Raw genomic sequence first — 21,807 nt, 5'->3', positions numbered from 1 at the left:
CACATGTAGAGTCAGATCAAGGAGAGGACCCCACTCCAGATGGACAATATTGTCTGCGCAGGCTGGACTTTGTATTTGTAGAGTCCATAAAACTCATCTCTGGTTTAATGAACTGATCTTGATAGCACAAATAGGCCTCTGCCTGCTTTGAGTGCAGAGCTGGGGGGTGGCCACCCTCTTCTTAAGTCACTCAGGGGCTCCCAAGATCCAGGATTCGCTATGCTTTCTGGGAAAACACACTCACTTCTGCTGTCATGTAGAGTCTTACTCTTTCTCTTCCCTCTCACCCTTCTTCGTTCCTTTCCTCTTTACACTTAGTGTTAATTACTGAGGACTTACTTATGCCAAGAACTGTGCCAGGAGCCAGAGACACTGAACTAAGGAGAACCAATCACTGTTCTTATGAATCTTGACCTCTAGGAGATTTATACAAAATCCAGCACATCGGCTATAAGGGAAAATACTGGGCCCCACCAGTATTTGTTTCAGAACTTTAGAAAGCCTGTGTGTCTCGGGAGTCTCCCAATGGCTTAAGTGGTCACCCTCCAGCTGTGTCTCTTCAGGAGGCAGAAGCCCCTTGTCACGATTGGTAGTTGTTTCCACTCCAAGGTGGGTCTGAGAAGGCTTCTCTGACAAGGTTGAAACAAGTCCCACCAACTAAAGAGTAAAGGACAGACAGACCTTCCGAAACTACAGGACTGTCCTTACAGTGTCGCTGTGATTAGAAGGGGCTCAACACCATCCACTAACCAACAGAAGCCCTGAGCCATGGAGTGGAGAAGCTTGAGGCAAGCTAAATCATGTGGCAGCACAGGACCTAAATAAAGCCTTGCTTGTGTGTTAAAGATGTCAGTTTTGATCTGAAGTCATCTGAGGCTTTTTTTGAGGGAGGAGGTGGATAAGGTTGGTTGGTTAGGTTTTGTTATTCTGGATAGTCTCTGGCTGGCCTGGTCCTGGTAATATGTCCCAAGCACAAAGTCAAAAGACTCCTTCTGCCTCAGCCTCCCATGTCCTGGGATTGCAAGGGCACATACATCACTATGCCTGGCTTCATCACAGGTTTTAAGTATAGGACAGTCTTTGGTAGATTGGGGCATTCTTATAAAACTGCTCTTTAGAACATGGCTTACAGAATCATAAGAAAAGCAGACATGACCAGGTGGTAATAACCAGACAAGAGGCAAGAGATGATGAAAGCAAGTGACTGTGAATGTAAGAACATTTTTTAAAGATTTATTTTTATGTATATGAGTACACTATCGCTGTCTTCAGACACGGCAGAAGAAGGCATCAGAGCCCATTACAGATGGTTGTGAGCCACAGTGTGGTTGCTGGGAATTGAACTCAGGACCTCTGGAAGAGCAGTCAGTGCTCTTAACCACTGAGCCATCTCTCCAGCTCACATAAGAACATTTTTAAAGTAAAGAATTACTATGTTTGGAGGGTAACAAAGAAAGTAACAATAAGTCTGTCTCTGGGTTTTTTTGTTTTTTTTTTTTTTTTTTTTTTTTTTTTTTGCGGGATGGCCTAAAATTGGAACTCTTTTGATGGAGGCGTCTTTAAAGGAGACTAGGATTTACAAACCTGGGGTTTCGTGACACGAGCATAAAAAAGAGAGGGAGAGAGGAAAAAGGGGACCAAAGAGGTAAATAACAAGCCATGATATCTAACTTAATCACAAAGGAAAGGGATGGCATCTGGCTATAGAGTCAGAGGTCAATGGGTCAGAGGTCGCCGGGGAGTCAAAGAGCTGGGTCATAAGGACCCCTTGGGCAACTGAGTTGAAAGGTAGGCACCGGAAGAGAGAGCTGACGTTTGAGAGTTCGTACAGGAATAATTTCAAACCCATGCCTTGACTGTGGTAACTGGTGACTGGAAAGATGGAATAAAAAGATTTCCTGAAGAAACCAGAGAATGAACAATGGGCATTAAATCTGTGTGGGGAGGAAAATGGCTGGTTGGGGCACCGAAAGCCCTTACTGAGGCAGGGACTGGGAAGTTTGTAAGAGCAGTGAGCAGCTTGACAAAAAGAGATGGTCAGGGAAGATGGCTACTGTGCAAACAAGTAGCCAATAGGAGAATTGGTCTGGAAGCAACAGTAGAAGGCAAGAATTCCTCTTAGTGAGATCAGAAAAGGAAATAACCAGGAAAGTGGTGCTGATGCAGGGACAGGAAGTGGTGCTGATGCAGGGACAGGAAGTGGTACTGATGCAAGGACAGGAAGTGGTGCTGATGCAGGGACAGGAAGTGGTGCTGATGCAGGAACAGGAAGTGGTACTGATCCAGGGACAGGAAGTGGTGCTAATGCAGGGACAGGAAGTGGTGCTGATGCAGGGACAGTCAGGTCATCATCCCCTCCTGAAGTAGTCTGTGCAGTCCTTGAGTAGCACCTGTAATAATAAGCATAAGGAATGTCAGCTAGCACACATGTTAGGGATCTGCAGTTTGTGTCCTAAGAAAGGCTTCCTATAACTTAGATGGGGCTAATGAGGGAAAGGCTAAACCATACTGAGAGATGACTTTGTGTAGGTTCAAAGCCACTCTCAGAAGACAGTAAAGTAAATACATATGGCATATATTTATATGGTGGAAAATGCCAAAGAAGGGCTAGAATAATTTAGTGGGAGAATGAGGCATAGTCTTACCAGAGCCAGGGAAATGAAAAGAGAAACTAGGAGCCTCCAGCAAAGCACATTCCTGGAGCAAGTCATAGCACAAACCCTGGCCTTAGCCATGACGGAGAAAGGAGGCCCACATGGAAAGGAAAGGACCCTCATCCTGGTTGTACACAGCTTCCAATAGAATATACCAGGGCTTTGTACCTATATGTCACTCTGAGGAAAGACAAGAGGAGAGAGACAAGAACAGTCCCAGCAGATACAGAAGAAAGAGCGGGGATTAGACACCAAATGAAACAACATGGTTTCCCTAGCAACATAGAAAATGAGTTTCTTTTAGATGCCCCCAACTAGTGCTGGATTCTATTTGCATTTACCATGGTAAAAATAAGTTTCTAACTGACTATCACATTGAGATAGCACAATGGGAAACATGAATGGTAGAGAATATATATATATATATATATATATGATAAAAAGAAAAGAGACTGCCTAGGTGGTCAGGAACATTTTTACAACAACAACTAAAGGACTTTATTCTTGGCATGGAAGAATGGGGGTACCTTAAGGATTACACTGTTATGGAGGGAAGGACTGGCCTCAAGACCCACTGGCAGCACTGCCTATAGGCACGTGAAGTCCTACCTGGGTCTGGAGATATAGTTCAGCTGGTAGACTGTTTCACTAGCAAGCTCTAAACGCTGGCTCATGCTCTATCATCTTAGAACCCAAAGCGTAGAAACAGGAGGATTACAAGTCCAAGGTCATGCTTGGCCAAAATCAAGGTCAGCCTGGGGGACACAAGATTCTGTCTCATTTAAAAAAAACAAAAAGATATACACGCATACCCACGTATGCCTCTGCCTGTCCCTCTAGGTCATGTGCCATGTCTTCTCATGTGTTGGTCTAACCTTAGCCAGGTCCCTCATGCACACCCCAATTCATCTGTTCTTTCCAAATCTCTCTTAGCAGTCATATGACAGATGAGCGACAACCCCCTGAAGGAGATGTCTGACAGCAACAGCAGCCCTCTCTTGCCAGAGCCTCTTTCCAGCAGATATAAATTGTATGAGTCAGAGCTAAGCAGCCCTACCTGGCCTTCAAGCTCCCAGGATACACACCCAGCCCTTCCCCTGCTGGAAATGCCAGAGGAAAAGGTGAGCTCCTGTCCCACTAGGATGCTTTTTAAGTGGGGAGTCGGAGACCAAGGTGGTGGAAGATGATTTCAATGCTGAGGCATTTTCATATGAATTTGAGGATCAAATTTTCCATTATTACAGAAAAAAAAGAAGATGACTTGGGTTTTGATGGGAATTATATGAGCTCTGTAGATACATTGAGAAAGATTTCTATTGTAATAAGATTAACTTTTCCAGTCCATGAGCCTGGATATTTTTTCATTCATTTTGACCATTATTTTCTCTCAGTGATGTTTGTTGTTCTCAATGAGCAACATTTACACACCCTTGGTCAAATTCATCCACAAATAGGTTCAACTTTTTTATGCTATCATGAATAAAATTGTTTTCTTAATGTTAATTTTAGGAATTTGAATGCCAGGACATAAAAATAAATTTGATTTGGTCTTAAACTTTTATAGACTTATTTATATCTCTAGTAAGAACTTTGCAGATGCCTTAAGAATTTTCTATACAAAAAGACATGCCATCTGCAAATAGAGATGCAATCCGTGTCTAACCATTTTCTTTACATTTTATTACCTTTGCTCTCTTTCCTTGCCTGTTTGCCTCTGCTCAAGCACAATGGTGAGTAGCCATGGCAAAAGCAGACACCCTTGCTTTGTGTTTGATCTTAGAGAGAGAGATTTCTAATCTTTCACTGTCATGTGATGTGTCACTCATAGGCCTTTGGTAGATGTCCTTTATCAAGCTCAGGAATTTTTCATCTCTTCTTAGTTTATCTTAAAACAGCCACTTTCCAAGTGTTCGGGAGCTCCCTGTCTTATGAGCTACCATACTGAAAAGCACAGCTTTAGAGAAAGAAGTCTTGACCAAGAGGTTCACATATGAAATTGAGGAGCAGATGAACTGGGATGAGGGAGATAACCCATCATTGTATTTGCTAACATCCAATGGACTTCATTTACTTCAATTGTGACTAATACATGCATCGAATCAGACATGTTAGTAGTAGCTGAGATAGCCATTCAAACCACCATGAACCAGATTGCCCAGAACTTGGAGTTTCACAGGAAGATTTGGAAGTAAGAAGTTGGCTGGGCTGGGCTTGCTGGGGACACAGCTCACAGATGAGGAGGGGCAGCAGGACTCGGGAAAAAGGTTACAGTAAACTTCTCAACAGGAAAAGCCATAATTGAACTTGTGGTGGGCTTGGGATCTGAGATAGCCTTACAGAACAGTCCTGGGTTGGAATGAGGAGGTCCCACATAACTGCCCATCACTGATTTAAATTTTATTGCCATTAAATACATGTTTATCTAGGGACTACGGTTGTTTTGAATGCAATAATCACTGCCTTTCAATATAATTTTTATTTACTTATTTTTGTTTTGTACATTTCTGAATATTTATTATGGAAAGACATTTATAGGCATCATCAAACTACCCAAAGGAATCCATGCCACAAATCATTAAGAAAACCTATTGTGTAGAACCTTTAATCGTCTCGGGAAGGGCGGGTTTACAATGGGGTACAGCTTTAGACAATCAGAGTCTCATCTTTTGTCTCATGGTCCCATATCTCAATCAAGAATCCTGACCAATGCCCTCTGTTCCCAAATGCCCCAACTATCAAAATGACATATCATTTGAAGCCATGTTTGGGGTTAAGTACTTATAACCCCAGCAGTCAGAAGACAGAGTAAGGAAGAGATGTACAGCTGGAGCTATACAGAGTTCAAGAACAGCCTGGGCTACAAAGGAGACCCTGTCTCAAAGAAAGAACAATAGGTGGAAGGCATATTATTTGGTATTTTCTCCTGTCTTTCCCATGAAGGATCTCCGATCATCGGATGAAGACAGCCACATAGTGAAGATAGAAAAACCCAGCGAAAGGAATAAACGGAGAGAGAGCGAGGTGCCCCGCCGGGCTTCTGCAGGCCGGGGAGGCTTCAGCCTCTTCAACGCTGTGAACTATCTTACTGGTGACATGAAAGAATGCAAGAACTGGCTGAAAGGTACGTGTCCAGGGAGAAGCAAGGGACAGGCAAGGATTGACCTGGCAAAGGGAAGCTGAGCTGACCCCAGGTGGTCGTATACCCAATTAGCCTGCCATTCTCTTTTATAATTGATACATTTCATTAATTTTGAGTCCTTCGCCAATCATTCATCCCTGTGTGGAATCAATAGAGAGCAAACAAAGTAGTAACATACCAGCCATTTCCCAAATAGCTGCATGACTGTGCTCCCATTTGTTCCACGGTCATTTGTAATACCTATTATGGGCCAAGAAAAGATCAGCATCACCCTCTCTAAGCTCCAGGGTTCTTTCCTTTTAACCTCTTTCTGAACTTGAATGCTTTAGCAAACACCACACTCTCACCATCAGTCCCTACTTGCCCCCCACCAGCATGGTTGTCCTGGAAACCAAACTGGAGGAGGCAGAACGCATGTCCCCTCTCCTACACCTGGCTTCTTCTAGGCCCCAATTCAATAATGATTTTCACAGCTGGGCTCTAACAATTTCTTTTCCAACATCCTTTCTTGAAGCTACTTTCTTTGCTGCTCAGATACCAGCCTTCAACTGTGTCACACGGCACTACACAAAGAGAGAGTTTACCTCCCTCCCTGCTTCTTCCCTTGGACCAATAAATTTCCCATGGAATGCTCCTTGCCAACCAAGCCAATGGCTGGAACTGCTTTAAATTAGTCTCAGCATGGTCCCTCAGTCTGTATGGCAAAAACTACCACCCACTGTAGACCAATTGCTAGGCCACTCAGAGCCTTGGGCTGGGTGCCAACACCCACTCCCAACCCCTTCACACTCCCACCCCAAGCCAGGCTGAATAAAGAGAAATACTCTGGCTGGTACATCCCTGTGCGCCTGAGTTTCTATGCCAACCAGTGGTCTAATACACAAGCTGTACCGTGCTGATGGCTCCATCTGTCTCTTGCAGATAAACCCCTGGTCCTCCAGTTCCTAGACTGGGTACTGCGGGGAGCAGCTCAGGTGATGTTTGTCAACAACCCCCTTAGTGGGCTCATCATCTTCATAGGGCTCCTGATTCAGAATCCCTGGTGGACAATTACTGGGACACTCGGGTCAGTGGTCTCAACCTTGGCCGCCCTTGCCTTGAGCCAGGACAGGTAAGTGCTCCCTATGGGCCTCTTGTATGATGTAGCAGGCAGGTGAGGTGTTTTATTCAGTGCTCAGCCAACCGTATCCTATCAGCCACCTACATGCCCTGTCTTAGTTTCTTGTCTTTCACTGTGATTCAACAGCAAGGCCAAAAGCAACATAGGAAGGTACAGGTTTATCTACAGGCTGTCATCTAGGGAAGGCAAGGCAGTAACCTGAGGCAAGTGCTGAGGCAGAAGCCACAAAGGAAAACTTCTGCCTGGCTTGCTCTCATGGTTTGTTCAGCCTGATTACTTATACCTTACAGGACCTCATGGCCAGGGCTGTGGTGCCTCCAGTGAGCTAAACCCTATAGGCCTGCTTACATCCACATCTTATGAGGTATTTTCTCAAGTATGGCTCCTTCTTCTCAGGACAGTCTGGCTTGAATAATAATAAATTGAAAAATAGATAGATAGATAGATAGATAGATAGATAGATAGATAGATGATAGATAGATAGATAGAAGATGATTGATGGATGGATGAATGGATGGATGGATGATGGATGGATGATGGATGGATGGATGGATGATGGATGGATGGATGATGGATGGATGGATGATGGATGGATGAATGGATGGTGGATGGATGGATGGATGGATGGATGGATGATGGATGGATGGATGGATGATGGATGGATGGATGGATGATGGATGGATGATGGATGGATGGATGATGGATGGATGGATGGATGATGGATGGATGGATGATGGATGGATGAATGGATGGTGGATGGATGGATGGATGGATGGATGGATGATGGATGGATGGATGGATGATGGATGGATGGATGATGGATGATGGATGGATGGATGGATGGTGGATGGATGGATGGATGGATGGATGATGGATGGATGGATGGATGATGGATGGATGAATGATGGATGGATGGATGGATGATGGATGATGGATGGATGGATGGATGATGGATGGATGGATGATGGATGGATGGATGGATGATGGATGGATGGATGATGGATGGATGGATGATGGATGGATGGATGGATGATGGATGGATGGATGATGGATGATGGATGGATGGATGGATGGTGGATGGATGGATGGATGGATGGATGATGGATGGATGGATGGATGATGGATGGATGAATGATGGATGGATGGATGGATGATGGATGATGGATGGATGGATGGATGGATGATGGATGGATGGATGATGGATGGATGGATGGATGGATGGATGGATGGATGGATGGATGGGTGGATGGATGGATGGATGGATGGATGGATGGATGGATGGATGATGGATGGATGGATGGATGATGGATGGATGGATGATGGATGGATGGATGGATGATAGATGGATGGATGGATGGATGGATGGATGGGTGGATGATGGATGGATGGATGATGGATGGATGGATGGATGGATGGATGGGTGGATGATGGGTTGGTGACCTGGGCAACTGCTCTAGTGTCAACTCTCAGAAGATCAGTAGAGATTGCTACAGAATTAAGCTGCCCTAGCTCATGACAACAGCACAGTGTTTGGCTATGGAGCCTTCTGGAAATACTCCTTCTGAAGGAAGTTACAAACTGCTTTTAGGAGGCAAGATTAATAAGCCATAAAAAGATAGCATATAATGCAAATCTCAATGAAGACTGACAGACTCACATCTCTGAGTATTGGGAAGCATAGAGAGATGTGCATGTTATATGACAGATGTGGGGGAAGGGAGGATCATGTGGGAGGAGCAACACAGATTTGGGGAAACAGAAGCAATAAGAGGGAAGCATAGAAACAGGAATTGAGGCAACCTGACTGGTGGGAAATCAAGTAACGCTAACAAACAGCATTTTTTAGAAGCTGACTGACTCTCCAGGCTTTGTCATAGGTTGTCTCAACATTCCCTAAACTATTCAGCGCCCCCTGGGTGTGAGTTGAAGAAGCTCAGCTCAGCTGCCCTCCCATTCCTCCCACCTCTAAGTTTCCTCATGCAGTGGATCTGGTGAAAGATAAAAAAATCTCAACAGCTAATTTTTGCTAAGTAATTAATGTGTATGCACATTTTTATTACATTTATATCTACTATTTGAATGTTCAGTTTAACAAGGTGCATGCAAAAAAAATATTCTTCACAGAGGAAACTCCAATGTGCCTGTGTCCACCACAACAGCACCATATCCTCTGGTGACAGTCACTGTGACCCTCTCCCTGCCTATCTTTAGACGATCGCTCTTGCTAGATGATTCTTTAAAATATTTATCTATCACAGTGTGACTGTGAGTTATATGTGCACATTTGCTACATTTTGGAAAGATACTTTTAGAAACTTATTATGGTTCAAGAAGTTTTTTGTATTAAGGGTGATGTGTATATGTATATGAGGTATATATGTATACATTTATACATATATACAAACATACACGCACATGTATGTATAGTGTTTACTAAGACCTCTTTGAAGGCTCTAGTTAGCCCAGCCATTGCACACATGTAAATCCCTTTTTATTGGAATAATTTCTTGATGTTTTGTAGTTTTAGTTCTTTGTATAGTCTAGATATTAATCCTCTATCAGATATAGAGATGGAAATTAATTTCCCAAATTCTGTGGGCTTCTTCCTCACTAAGGTGTTTCTTATTCTGTACAGAAGCTTTCAAAATCATGAGGCCCATTTATCAATACTTTTCCCAAATCTATTGAAAATATTTTTTCATACAATGTTTTCCCTCCCCCTACTTCTCCCAGTCTCTCCCTTCCTGCCCTCCTCTCCAGATCCACAGGCATCTAAGATATAATAATACAGTACAATACAGTCAGTACAGTGCAATATAAAACAACAACACAGAACTGTACAGTTCAATACAACACAAAACAACACAACACAGTACAGTACAGTTCAATACAATACAACATACACAGCACAGCAGAGTATGATTCAGTGCGATACAATGCAGTACAGAAAGAAAAAACAAATAAATTGGAATAGGTAAACGAGCAAACAAGAAAAAGAACCAAAGAAAAAGCACATCAAATGCAAATAAAGATGCAGAAATGCACACAGGAATCCCATTGTTTATACTAATTCCTATGTAACAGACTTACTCAGAAAGTCTGAACCTAAGGGTGAGGATGGGGGTTAGGGGTGAGGGTTAATGTTAGTGTTAGGATTAGGGTTAGGGTTAGGGGTTAGGGTTAATGTTAGGGTGAGGGTTAATGTTAGGGTGAGGGTTAATGTTAGGGTGAGGGTTAATGTTAGTGTTAGGATTAGGGTTTAGGGTTAGGTGAGGATTAATGTTAGGGTTAAAGGTTAGGGTTAGTATTAGGGTTAGGGTGAGGCTTAATGTTAAGGTTAGGTGTTAGGGTTAGTATTATGGTTAGAGTGAGGGTTAATGTTAAGGTTAGTGGTTAGGGTTAGTATTAGCGTTAGGGTGAGGGTTAATGTTAGGATTAGGGTTTAGGGTTAGTATTAGGGTTAGGGTCGGTGACTCTATTACTGTTCTAATCTCAACTCTTTTTATTGCCTGTGTCAGGTCTTAGGTTCTCTTGATTTAAATTAATAAGTTGTGTGTATAGGAGTGTTTCTACTCCTTTCAGATTTTCTATACCTTTCTCTTTTAATATAAGTCTGTAAAATATCCTATAGCCTCTCTCTGGTTTCACTGAATTTACAGTAGCTTCCTGTCTGCTGCCATCTCTCTGAGTCATGTCTCTCCTCTCTAGGTTGGGTTAGCTCAGGGCTGACCAATCTTGTTGTTTTGGACAAACTCTTTGGTTGAGTTATGGGTTTTTTTTTTTTTCTTAGTTCCCTTTTCACTTGTCTCTGCACTGATCTTTAATACTTCTTGTCATCTTCTGGTCTGAGGTTTGACCAGCTCTAGTTGTTCAAAAGCTGGAGGATGCCTTCACATATTTTGAAAGTTGGAAGCATCTGCCACCTTAGTATCTATAGAAGCAGATCTATATATATTTACTTCTAAAACCCACCAGTAGTCATCTCACCAGAGAAGTGAGACCAGAGAACGTAAAAAAACATTATGCTGGAACATCAGAATGTGAGGACACTGCTCTGGGGCAGTAAGCCACACAGTGGACTCAAAGTCCAGAATGATTCTCAGTCAACTTAGTATGCTCCCAGACAGTGTGGTTGAAGGACCCTTTTCATAAACACACCTCTGCCTTCAGAGAGTCCTGTTGACTATCCTGTTGGCTGCGTCACCTTCCTCCCACTACACAACTGTCTCCTGGGGCTGGGGCCAGGACAGATTCTGTTCTGACTTTCTGAATTATGTTTCCTTCTGTCTATAGCCCCCTAGTTCACTCTGTTGTAAGCAGTGGGTTTCCTCACAAGATGGCCCCCCAGCATAAGCCACTGAGCCGGGAAATTACCTCTCTACTGCTGGCCCTGTCCTGAGAGGTCATTGTCAGCAAGAACCACCACTTAACCCCTGCTATCCTGACACTCTTTTTATCTCCAAAGCATTTCCCCTCTTTCTCTTTGGTTATATTTTATTTTCTATGCACCCTGACACTTTTCTCTCACTGGGCCACGTATAGTTGGCATCTAGTCCACCATCTTGACTGCATGTCTCACTTTCCATCTATTATTAGGAATCATCTAAATCCCACAGATTCTAGAGTGTCAAATAGAAAGAGTTCAACTTGTTCAACTATCGAAGGTTAATGCAAAATAACATCTACTCCAACCCAGGTCGGCCATCTCCTCTGGACTCCATGGTTACAACGGGATGCTGGTGGGACTATTGATGGCTGTCTTCTCGGAGAAGTTAGACTACTACTGGTGGCTTCTGTTGCCTGTGACCTTCACATCCATGGCCTGGTGACGTACCTCCCTGTTTCTGCTCACAGAGATGCTCCGTGGGTTGGGATGAGACATGCACATTTGCATAACCCAGTGTCTCCATAAATAGATGATTCTTGTCTAGCAAGACACCATGAAAATCCATAAGTTCATGACTTCAGAAGCAATATAGTAGGGTTAGGTGAAGGTATAAATTACCAGAGATCCTTTGAAACAGTATAAAAAAAACACACGTTTTATTGAGTCGTTAATCTTCCTTCATAAGTAATAAAGGCCAGCATTTATTGAATAGTTTGTAAGTACCAGGCACAGTAGTGCTAAGTGATATGTGATTTTATTTATTCCCAGTTTGCAGAATAAAAGACTGAGGCCTAGAGAAGCCACATTCTAGGTCGTACATTCAGAGTTTTTCGAGGATGGCTTTCTGATTCTAGAATCTGCAGTATTAAACTCCAGGCTACGTGGGAATTATCCACTGTGTGGCCTAACTAAGCCTTCTGCTCTGCAAATGCACACAGTAGGACCACAAGGCTTTCTTGGACCAGGAGGTCTGTATGCAAAGCACAGCCTTTGAACTATGGAGTCAGTTGAAAGCTTCCTCAAGAGGCAAGAGAGCCGGGGAACGAATATTCATTGAACACAGAGTGCACTTAGCCATTCACACAGATGATCTTAATTTTGTTTGAATTTAAAGCAGGTCAGTAAAGTGTCCAAAATGCCCAATGGTACATCTGATATTTTATGAACCTGTGTCCCCCAACATTTCACATCGCACATCTCTACCACCATGCTCTCAGCTTGGAGCTTCACCATGCTTCTCAGACATGGTGATTTATTCCTCTTCTCAGCAATAAATCAGACACAGTGATTTATTTTTAACATCTCCAAGAAGTAAATGTCTTTCTTGGGTTTCAAAGTCTGGAGTTACTAAAACCAGTTAGTTCAATTTAGCTTAAGTACTGTTTCATTGCTCTTTTGCGGTGCTTGCAAATAAATTACTGCATTAGGCATTCTGGGCAATTTATTTTTCTTGGGGGTTTCTATCTTCCTTGATGCATTGGGACAAAAAATTAAAATGGTCATTTCTGGGGGGGGATTTCCTTAATGCTCCCCACATGTCCCCCCAGGGAGGAACAGAGCTCACCCTCATTTGCATGCTTTGTTTTATAATGACATAGATCCAAACCCCTCCACAGGGCCTCTCTGCCATATGGCACTGAATTGGAGTTTAGAGTTCAGTAACTCCAACCCCGATTCTCAAATTAAAATGTAGAAAACACAGGGTCCTGCTCTGGGTAGAATTCTGTACTGCCTCCATTCTGGTTCATTCGTTAACCCATCCATACAGCCCTTAAAACCCAGTCCATTTAGCCTTGGGATTACACTGCTATTTTCATGATTCATCCCAACAGACAAAGGTCTGAGTGCCTGAAACTATTCACTGAGCTCAGGGACTATTGATACGTGTGGCTAAGGAGAAACTGCTGTTCTCTTGGTTTATGGGTTTCTTCTCTTTATTAACTAGTTTATAAGAGGTAAACTTATAAACTAGTAAATAAAAGTTCTTTCAGGATGTGTTTAATACTTTGGGAAAAGTAAAAGTGGCTCCAAACATGGATGGTCAGGGAGAAACCCATTGCAGGTGGGAAACTTGAGTTGTTACTTTTATGACAGGAAGTCATGTGCCATCTAACAGCCTGGGTGAAGGATGCCTCAGAGAGAAAACTCCAAATGGGGGGTGGGATGGATCCAAGAAATAGAGGCAAGAGCAGAGAGGCTTGAGACCCTAAGGATGATGGAGATGAAGCAGTGAGAGAGAATAGAGTAGATGGGGGGTTTCGTTACATCTGTAGTAAAAAAATAAAATGGAACACAGTGTCAAGGTTTGGATTAGAGCAATGATGTGAACTCCAAACTAAATAGTGTCACTGCCCACACAGTGAAGACTGAGCTTAGATGAAGCAAGTGTGGTCGCGGTGCACAGTCCTAAGATTCACTAAAACGATCACAGAGACAAAGCCATGGATATCTCCAGAAGAAACTGAGCTTGCTCTCTGTTTAAGGGAGACGAAGGCAGCAAGACTTTCTGAGCAGCTGGTCATACGAAAGGGAGGAGGAGTCAGTACACCATCATAACTTGCCTGAGCGTATGGGCTAGGTAGCAGTCTAAGAGCAGAGCAGGGAGCCGGAAGCAAACAAAACCTCTGTCTACAAGTGTGTGTTAGTCTCCGACGCAAGGGTGTCAGGATGGCAGCTGGACACAGAAATCTATAAGAATGGCGGAGTCGATTTGAAAGGCAGAAGTATATAGGTGTTTCATCGAGGGAACTAGCAAATACTGCCCAAAGGGGGAGGCTGAAAAGATACAGGATTCAAGTCAGAACCAAGGCAAATCCTAATAATTAAGTGTGCGGCAGAAAAGAGGATCACGTCGCGGCAGGGAACTGGAGACGAAATAAGCAGAGAGTAATCTAAAAAAGTTCTATGTCGTGGTAGCCCACACAGAAAGTATTTCCATGTAATGCCTGATTCCGATTTTAATTTAAGAGGAAGGGAGTGACTGTAAACTCGCCAAGTGAGATGTCATCCAGTGAACTTGACCGGAGCCATTTCTGTGGTGTAGCTGAGAACACATACCTGACTAGATGGGGTTCAGGAATGACAGGCGCAGAGCGGTCAAGATAACAGACCACCGGCCCTTGCCCGGAGGACTTCAGTGAAACAGCAGACATGGGAAAGGGGTGCGCCAAGGGAAACAGAAAGCATTTGAAAGTAGACAGGACTTCATGTATCACAACCGGGCAAGGATGAGCTGGAAGAAAAAGGGATGTACACTACAAAGATGATTAACAGTAAAGCCCTTGAGAAGGATCAGAACCTAAGACCAGGGGGAGGAGCTACCGCGATCAACTTCATCAACTGTGGGAGGCAGAGAGGCAGTGTGGGAACAAAGCTGGCAGGGTGTGGGCTTTTACGGCCTAGAAAATGAAACAGATCTCAGCCCTTTTTTACGAAGTGAATAAAATCTTGTGGTTGACCCAGACAGAAAGGGATGCAGACAGAAAGAATCAAAGGGAAAAGCGAGCATGGACTAGCTTGCCGCGTTAAACTCAGGCAGGCCTGTTTGCCCGTGTGAGAGCGGGGGCCCCTAATTAAAGACAGGCTGTGCGACCGGGTCATGGAGTTCTCTCTGTGTCGTTGAGCTGCCTCTGAGGGTGAGAGACGTACCGAGTCTCTGGAGTGGTCAGTCCCTTCTAGGGGAAGCTGAGGCTGGGAGAAATGTGTCTTAGCATTGTTCACTTAGCCTCTAAGTTTTAAGAGCCTGGATTTGCATTCAGCTCCATTCGTGTGCAAAATCCATGTTCTTTCCCAGGACTGGACCAGAGACCAAGGAGGCAGACGTACAAACAGCTGGATGTTGTGTCTGATTGGGCTGTCCCCAGAGTGGATCTAGAAAGGCCAACCTTTATACGTGTTATAGTATTATCTGTTTAGAAAGTCAGACCCTACAAATGCTGCCACAGCCCCAGGCCACATCTGGTACACATCTGAATGAGCCAAAGGCAATAATGACATTTTATAAGGATCATGTTCTGTTTGGTTTTCTCCATTGAAAGTGGGGGGGAGAAGTATTTAAACTATTTTACAAGGTATTCCATTCAAATTATTGTGTTTTTAATTTGCTTTTCTCAAACTGAGAATTTCTCAATCCTGGACCGGTGAACTCTAGAATCCCATGGGAAGCAAGAAGACCAGGGATGGTAGTTATTCTCACGGCCAGAGACAGAGACAGGGTCGGCTGCAGGATTCTCACTGTGAGTAATGCTTTGTGTCTTCTTTCTATAGTCCAGTCATTTCCAGCGCCCTGAGCACCGTCTTCGCCAAGTGGGACCTTCCAGTCTTCACGCTGCCTTTCAACATCGCCTTAACACTGTACCTGGCAGCTACCGGCCACTACAACCTTTTCTTCCCCACGACACTTGTGGAGCCTGCGTCTTCAGCTCCCAATATCACCTGGACGGAGATTGAAATGTCTTTGGTAAGTTACCCAATGGCAGTGAGTCGAGAACCCTGGCCTCTACTCTGGGTCCTTTAACATACCAGCTTGTAGATTAACCAGATGTCCCTCAACAGAAATCAGATGACGCTGGTCATGGCAGTGCACACATTTAATATGGCATGCAGAGAAGGTATATGCAGGTGGAACTCTATAAGTTCAAGGGCAGCCTGGTCTACATAGCGATCTCCAGGCCAGCCAGGACCACATAATAAGAACCTGTCTCAATGGAAAAGAAAGAGAGGGGGGAGGGAAAGAGGCCAAAAGATAGCCTCCACACCAACTAGAAAGGCTTGAAGCCCCATCCATACATTCAACAAATCTCTCCTGGAAAGCTTTCACATTCTTGAAACTTTCGGATAGTGATATACCCGAAAGAAGTCAATCATCGAACCTACATTCAGCCCAAGAACAGAGACGGGCCAGAGTAAACAATGAGTGTGAAGTCGGCGATTCGGGGTAGCTGCCCTTGACTGGAAAGATTAGATGAGATGGGCCATTTGATAAGCCAGTAAGAGACTAATCAATACTTTAGCATAGTGTTGAATTGAGTGTTATCTAGAGAAGATGGGGTAGACTTTTTTCACATACTATCAATAGTTCTCGAGCAGGGGGTAATTTTACTCCTTGAAACTTTAGTCGATGTCTGGAAGTATTTTTTATCGTCAAACATAGCCAGTGGTGAAGATATGGCTCATCTGGTAGGGTGCATGCCTAGACTAGGGGAGTCCTGGGCTGGTTCCCCAGTACCATGTACTCCAAGAGGAGAGGCATATGACTATAATCTGACACATGGAACATGGGAAAAATATGACCCAATAATTCTCATCTACATATCAACTTAGAGGCCAGCAGGGGGTACAAGTCTAAAAACAGAGGAAGAAAGATAGAAAGGACTGAAACAGGGAGTTAAGACGGAAGAGGGGGATTAGGAATACGTACTGAACCAGGGAGGTGGCTTAACAAGTAAAAATGTCTGCCATGCATGTCTGATAATCTGAATTCACCTGAAGTCAACCCTTAGACTGCATACTGGGAGGAAATAACCAACTCCCAAGGCTTTCCTCTGACCTCCACACATGTTTGTGGACCACAGATGCCCACTCTCATACCTACCATGCACACATGCACACACGTGAATATATGCACACACGTGAGCATGCATGCACAGGCACAGGCATGCACACATTTGTGAACGAAGATAGTAATAGATTAGAGTGCTAGTGTCTAGTGAGTATTAAATGTCCTTACAAAGCACAGAACCACTCCCTTCCCCCCAGCAAAGAATTAAATAATTGAGGTGCCAACCAAGCCAGAGTCGAAGAATTCCACTTATAACCTCCATATGAATGTGTGTGTTTATTTACTCTCTTGATCTCTAGACATTAAGGATGAAGACGTGTAGTAAAACCTACCCTAAGATCTTAAAAGCATATAGAATTATAAAGTCTCAGCCTTGTTAACAAATGTAGCTACCAACTAGTTCTTTAGTATAAATACTTTAGTGTTGTATAAATGCAAGCTGGGTATGTACCACACTATCTTACACTCACTTTTATTACATTAACCCACTTAAGCCCGCAGGTGCTACCATTACTCCTAGTTTACAAATGAGGAAGCTAAGGCACAGAAACAGTGGTCCAAAGACAACACGCAGCTAGTATCTAGCTTAATACCCAGGCAGTGGTTGCCAAATTCTACCTGCAAACCACCATCTCATACACCCAGGCAGGATGTGTGCCTCAGCTTAGGGCAGTCGTTGTTTGATGAAACTTACTACTTTTCCAAAGAGCCCACCTGTCACCAGGTCCCTAATCATAGACATGTTCTACATGGTCCATGGCAACCCATCTTCCTGGTTTTCACCCCACACTTCTAACTCTGCTTTCCAGAGTAGCTAGAATTTGACTCTGCCACGGTCTTTTCAGTGTTTGAAAACAACCCAAGTCCTCAGATAAAAGCAGTTTGACTACGGGGTCCTCGCTGCCCAACACAGCTGCTGGCGCTCAGCTCCACCGTCCCAGGGTCTTCCAGGGACAACCACACCCCACACCTCAGCCTATCCACAAAGAAGTACTTCTGCCCACTTCCTGCCTGTCAAATGCTGGGTCAAATGATGTGAGAGATTTTGAAGTTGTTGGGATTTTGAGGTTTTAAATACTTGGCTGGCTGTCCCTTCCTTGGTGGCATTACATTTTTCATGAATACTTTTCCAGAAAGGAAGTGCCTCTTTCTCGCTTTAAATCAGGAAGTTTTCTCTGTTTTTTTTTTTTTTTTTTTTTTTTTTTTTTTTTTTTTTTTTTAATTTTGCCTTGTTCTAGAGTTAAGTGAAGAAGTTAACACATGGTCTTAGAAGCAGGGTTGAGACCTAAACCCAAGAAGTTGGAAAAGTCAAAACCCTGCCTTTCAGGAAGGCGTGGCTCCGGGAACAAGACAATAGTGAGAAGGAGCAGGAAGAAAAGCTAAACCTCATTGTCCAATGTCAGCCATCTGACAGGCAAAAAGGACAGAGCCCCTGTCCACAGTCAGCCACAGGCACCACCTAAGAAAGAGGCCTCGGCCTCAGTGCTGTGGCGACCAGTGTGACTTGGGTCACAGAGAAAAGATGCCAGGCTGCTCACAGAACATGGCTGAACACAGATCTGGGTACCGTGAAGCCCAAGCTCCCCCTCTCTCACCTGCCGAGGACTCCACTACTCTTGACAACTGGCCAGTTCTCTCCCTGACACCAACCACATCTGAATCGGGAAGGATCAATTAGTTCCCTTTTAGTTTCACCCTGAATGGTAAGCAGGGTGAATGGGCTTCTTCTTCGTGAAGCAGTCGGTGGGTACCTGAGAATCACGAGAGGGAGGCAGGTGCTCTGTAAATTTCCACTGTCCACCTGACTGCCCTTTACCTCAGATGTCTGCAGTAGCCTGGTGAAGCAGCATGGAGCATTCCAGCATAGTTCACAGGCTAAACTACGGATCCCTGCAGGTGGAGGAGCTTCATTCTAAACACAGGCTCTATAGGACACTGTCCCCAAATTCCTATCATTCTTGACGGCTTGGGCTCACAACCTGTGTTACCAGATGGAGAGATGGAAGCTGGACTCTACCTTCCACATCCCTCAGATGTCCCCCTGTCATTGGGCACCTGAGACTTCCAGCCCACATCTTCTGGGTCCTTAAGACTGGGCCCCAGGCCCCACTGCTTCCTTCCATAGCTTGTAGCAAAGTTCGTTATTAAAGGCCCCTCTGGAAAACAAGAGGTTCCAGCACCTGAAAGTTCTCTGCTCCCTAGAGAAATCAGACATATTCTAAAAATCCAATTCTATTGATAACCACAAAGTTCTGAAAGGACAAAGCATTTGGCTGCTGACATCTAAAGCAGGTGATCTATGAATCCAGTAGACATGGAACTGCTGTGGGTGATAGTCACATGCAGCCTGTGAAGCACACTGTTGTCTTCAGATTCCCTGTGGAGAAGCCAGGCTAGGCTTGTTATTGAAAGCTCCCCAGGGTTTTCAGTGTTTATGCTCATCCACCAAGAGCTCACATCTCTTAAAGTCACATGATCTGCTAAGACAGAGAAGAACTACAGACTTTTTCCTAAATTGTGAATTTTTATTTATTTTTCTTTGTTTTCTTTTTTTAATAATTTTTTTCCTCACATAGTGTTTCCTGATTATGGTTTCCCCTCCCTCTACTCCTCCCAGTGCCTTCCCATGACCCCCCCATCCAGATCCACTCACTTTCTGCCTCTCATTAGAAAGCAAACAACCAAAGGGGATAACATTTGAAATGTAAATACAGAGAATATCTAATAAGAAAGAAAGAAAGGGGGGGGGAAGGGAGAGAGAGACAGAGACAGACAGACAGAGAGAGAGAGAGAGAGAGAGAGAGAGAGAGAGAGAGAGAGCAAACAGCTAAAGGGGATAACATTTGAAATGTAAATACAGAGAATATCTAATAAGAAAGAAAGAAAGAAAGAGAGAGAGAGAGAGAGAGAGGGAGGGAGGGAGGGAGGGAGGGAGAGAGAGAGAGAGAGAGAGAGAGAGAGAGAGAGAGAGAGAGAGAGCAAACAGCCTTCTAGGGGATAGTCATAAATACATTATCAGATAAAACAAAAATAACACATCAGAATGGAATAAGACAAGCAGAAGAAAAAGAGCCCAAGAGCAGGTACAAGTATCAGAGCCCCACTCATTCACTCACTCAGGAGTCCCACAAAAACACTGAACTGGAGGACATAGTCTACACAGATGACCTGGTACAGATTTATGCAAACCCTGTGCATGTGGCCTCAGTCTCTGTGAGTTCATATGGGCTTTGATCAGTTGATTTAGAAGGACTTGTTTTCTTCCCTCCATCTCTTTAGACCCTTATACCTTCTGCCTCCTCTCCTGTGGGGTTCCCTGAGCCACGAGAAGAGGAACTTGATGAAAGCATTCTTAGAGTCCCAAGGCCTCTCACTCTCTGCATACTGTCTGGGTCTCTATTTGTTCCCATCTGCTGCCGAGGAAGCTTCTCTGTTGATGGCTGACAAGGCACCAACCTATGAGTACAGCAGACTGTCCCTAGGAGTCATTTGATTGGTACATTTTATTTTAGAAGAGTCGTATTTGGTTTTACTCAAAGTTCCTGAGCCATCAAGTCTCAGGCTTTTGGTCACCCGATCAGTGTTGGGTATGGGTTCCATCTCGTGGAGTGGGCCTCGAGTCAAACCAGATATTGGTTGGTTACTCCCACAAGTGTGTGACACTATTGCACTAGCATATCTTGCAGGCAGGACTCCACTGTAGATCAAATAATTTATGGATGGGTTGGTGTCTATGTTTCTCTTTTGGTAGTGTGCAGAGGACCTTTCTATACCAAAGACTCTGGAATGTAAGGACGAAGGTTCTATGAGGGCACCAGCTCAACTCACACATACGCAATGGGTTGTGTGGGGGTTGTCTTCAGCAATGAGGCCTTGCTGTCAGCTTATGGAGAGTAGCCTGGGTTGATTGAGGATTCCCACGGAACCCCTTTGACCAACAATTCAATTAGATGTAACCTAATCCTTATACTAGACACGTCATTTGGTGACAAGAAATGGCCCATTGGGGCTCTATATCTCCTATTATTTGACAATTTCATTTAGACCATCTTCATATATGTATATATTTTAGAAAGCTTCTACTATACTAGGTTTTCATACTACCCCTCTAATGGCCCTTGATTTTAGCTGTCTCCCCCACTAGTCTCTTCCTCTTCTTTCCTCCTTCCTAACTTGATCCTCCAGTTCCATCCACAACCTCCTATTCTGTTTTTCTTTTCAGTGGAGATCTATCTGTACTCCTAACCCCATGCCTAACCTTTGTGGTTCTAGAGATGGTAGCTTGGTTATCGACTTAACAGCTCATATCCACATATAAATGAATACACACCATATTTGTCTTTCTAGGTCTGGGTTACCAAATTCAAGATTATATTTTCCTAGTTCCACCCTTACCTACGAATCTCATCCGTTCAGTTTTTAATAGCTGAGGAATACTTCACTGTGTAAATCACCACATTTTCTTTATCCATTCTTCTGTTGAGGGACATCTAGGCTGTTCCCAATTTCTGGCTATTATGAATAGAACTCAATGAATGTGGTTGAGAAAGTGTCTCTGTGGTAGGATGAAACATCCTTTAGATACATGCCCAAGAATAGTATAGCTAGATCTTGAGGTAGATTGATTCTCATGTTCCTGCAGAACCACCACACTGATTTCCATCATGGCTGTACAAGTCTGTGGTTTTGCCAGCAGATGATGAGTGTTCCTCTCACTCCACCTCTTCACCAGCATGAGCTGTCACTAGAAGTACAGCATTAGTTTGTTTATATTTGTTTGAGTTGAGTGTTTTGCCTGCGTGTAGTATATACACCATGTGCATGTCTAGTGCCTGTGGAATTCAGAATTGGTTCCCAAGAAATAAGATTTCTAAATGGTTATGAACCACCCTCTGGATGTTACAAACAAAACTCAGATCCTCTGCAAGAACAACAAGTGCTCTTAAC

General features: G+C 43.8%; 1 protein-coding gene across 1 annotated transcript in view; it reads left to right on the top strand.

Moving 5' to 3' along the window:
* Nucleotides 1-3,601: 3,601 nt before the first annotated feature.
* The window catches only part of SLC14A2 (solute carrier family 14 member 2), a gene marked incomplete at both ends in the record, with an annotated part of 55,962 nt that continues 37,756 nt past the window's right edge, over nucleotides 3,602-21,807 (top strand). The window contains 5 exons of the mRNA XM_080919782.1: nucleotides 3,602-3,775; nucleotides 5,595-5,775; nucleotides 6,715-6,904; nucleotides 11,610-11,738; nucleotides 15,567-15,759. Of these exons, the coding sequence (XP_080775908.1) occupies nucleotides 3,602-3,775; nucleotides 5,595-5,775; nucleotides 6,715-6,904; nucleotides 11,610-11,738; nucleotides 15,567-15,759 (867 nt within the window). The remainder of the gene's footprint in view (nucleotides 3,776-5,594; nucleotides 5,776-6,714; nucleotides 6,905-11,609; nucleotides 11,739-15,566; nucleotides 15,760-21,807) is intronic.

Source organism: Micromys minutus (genome assembly GCF_963924665.1).
Source record: "Micromys minutus genome assembly, chromosome: 8".
NCBI lineage: Eukaryota > Metazoa > Chordata > Mammalia > Rodentia > Muridae > Micromys > Micromys minutus.
The sequence above is the reverse complement of the archived record's forward strand: the minus strand, read 5'-3'. Positions and strand labels throughout refer to the sequence as shown.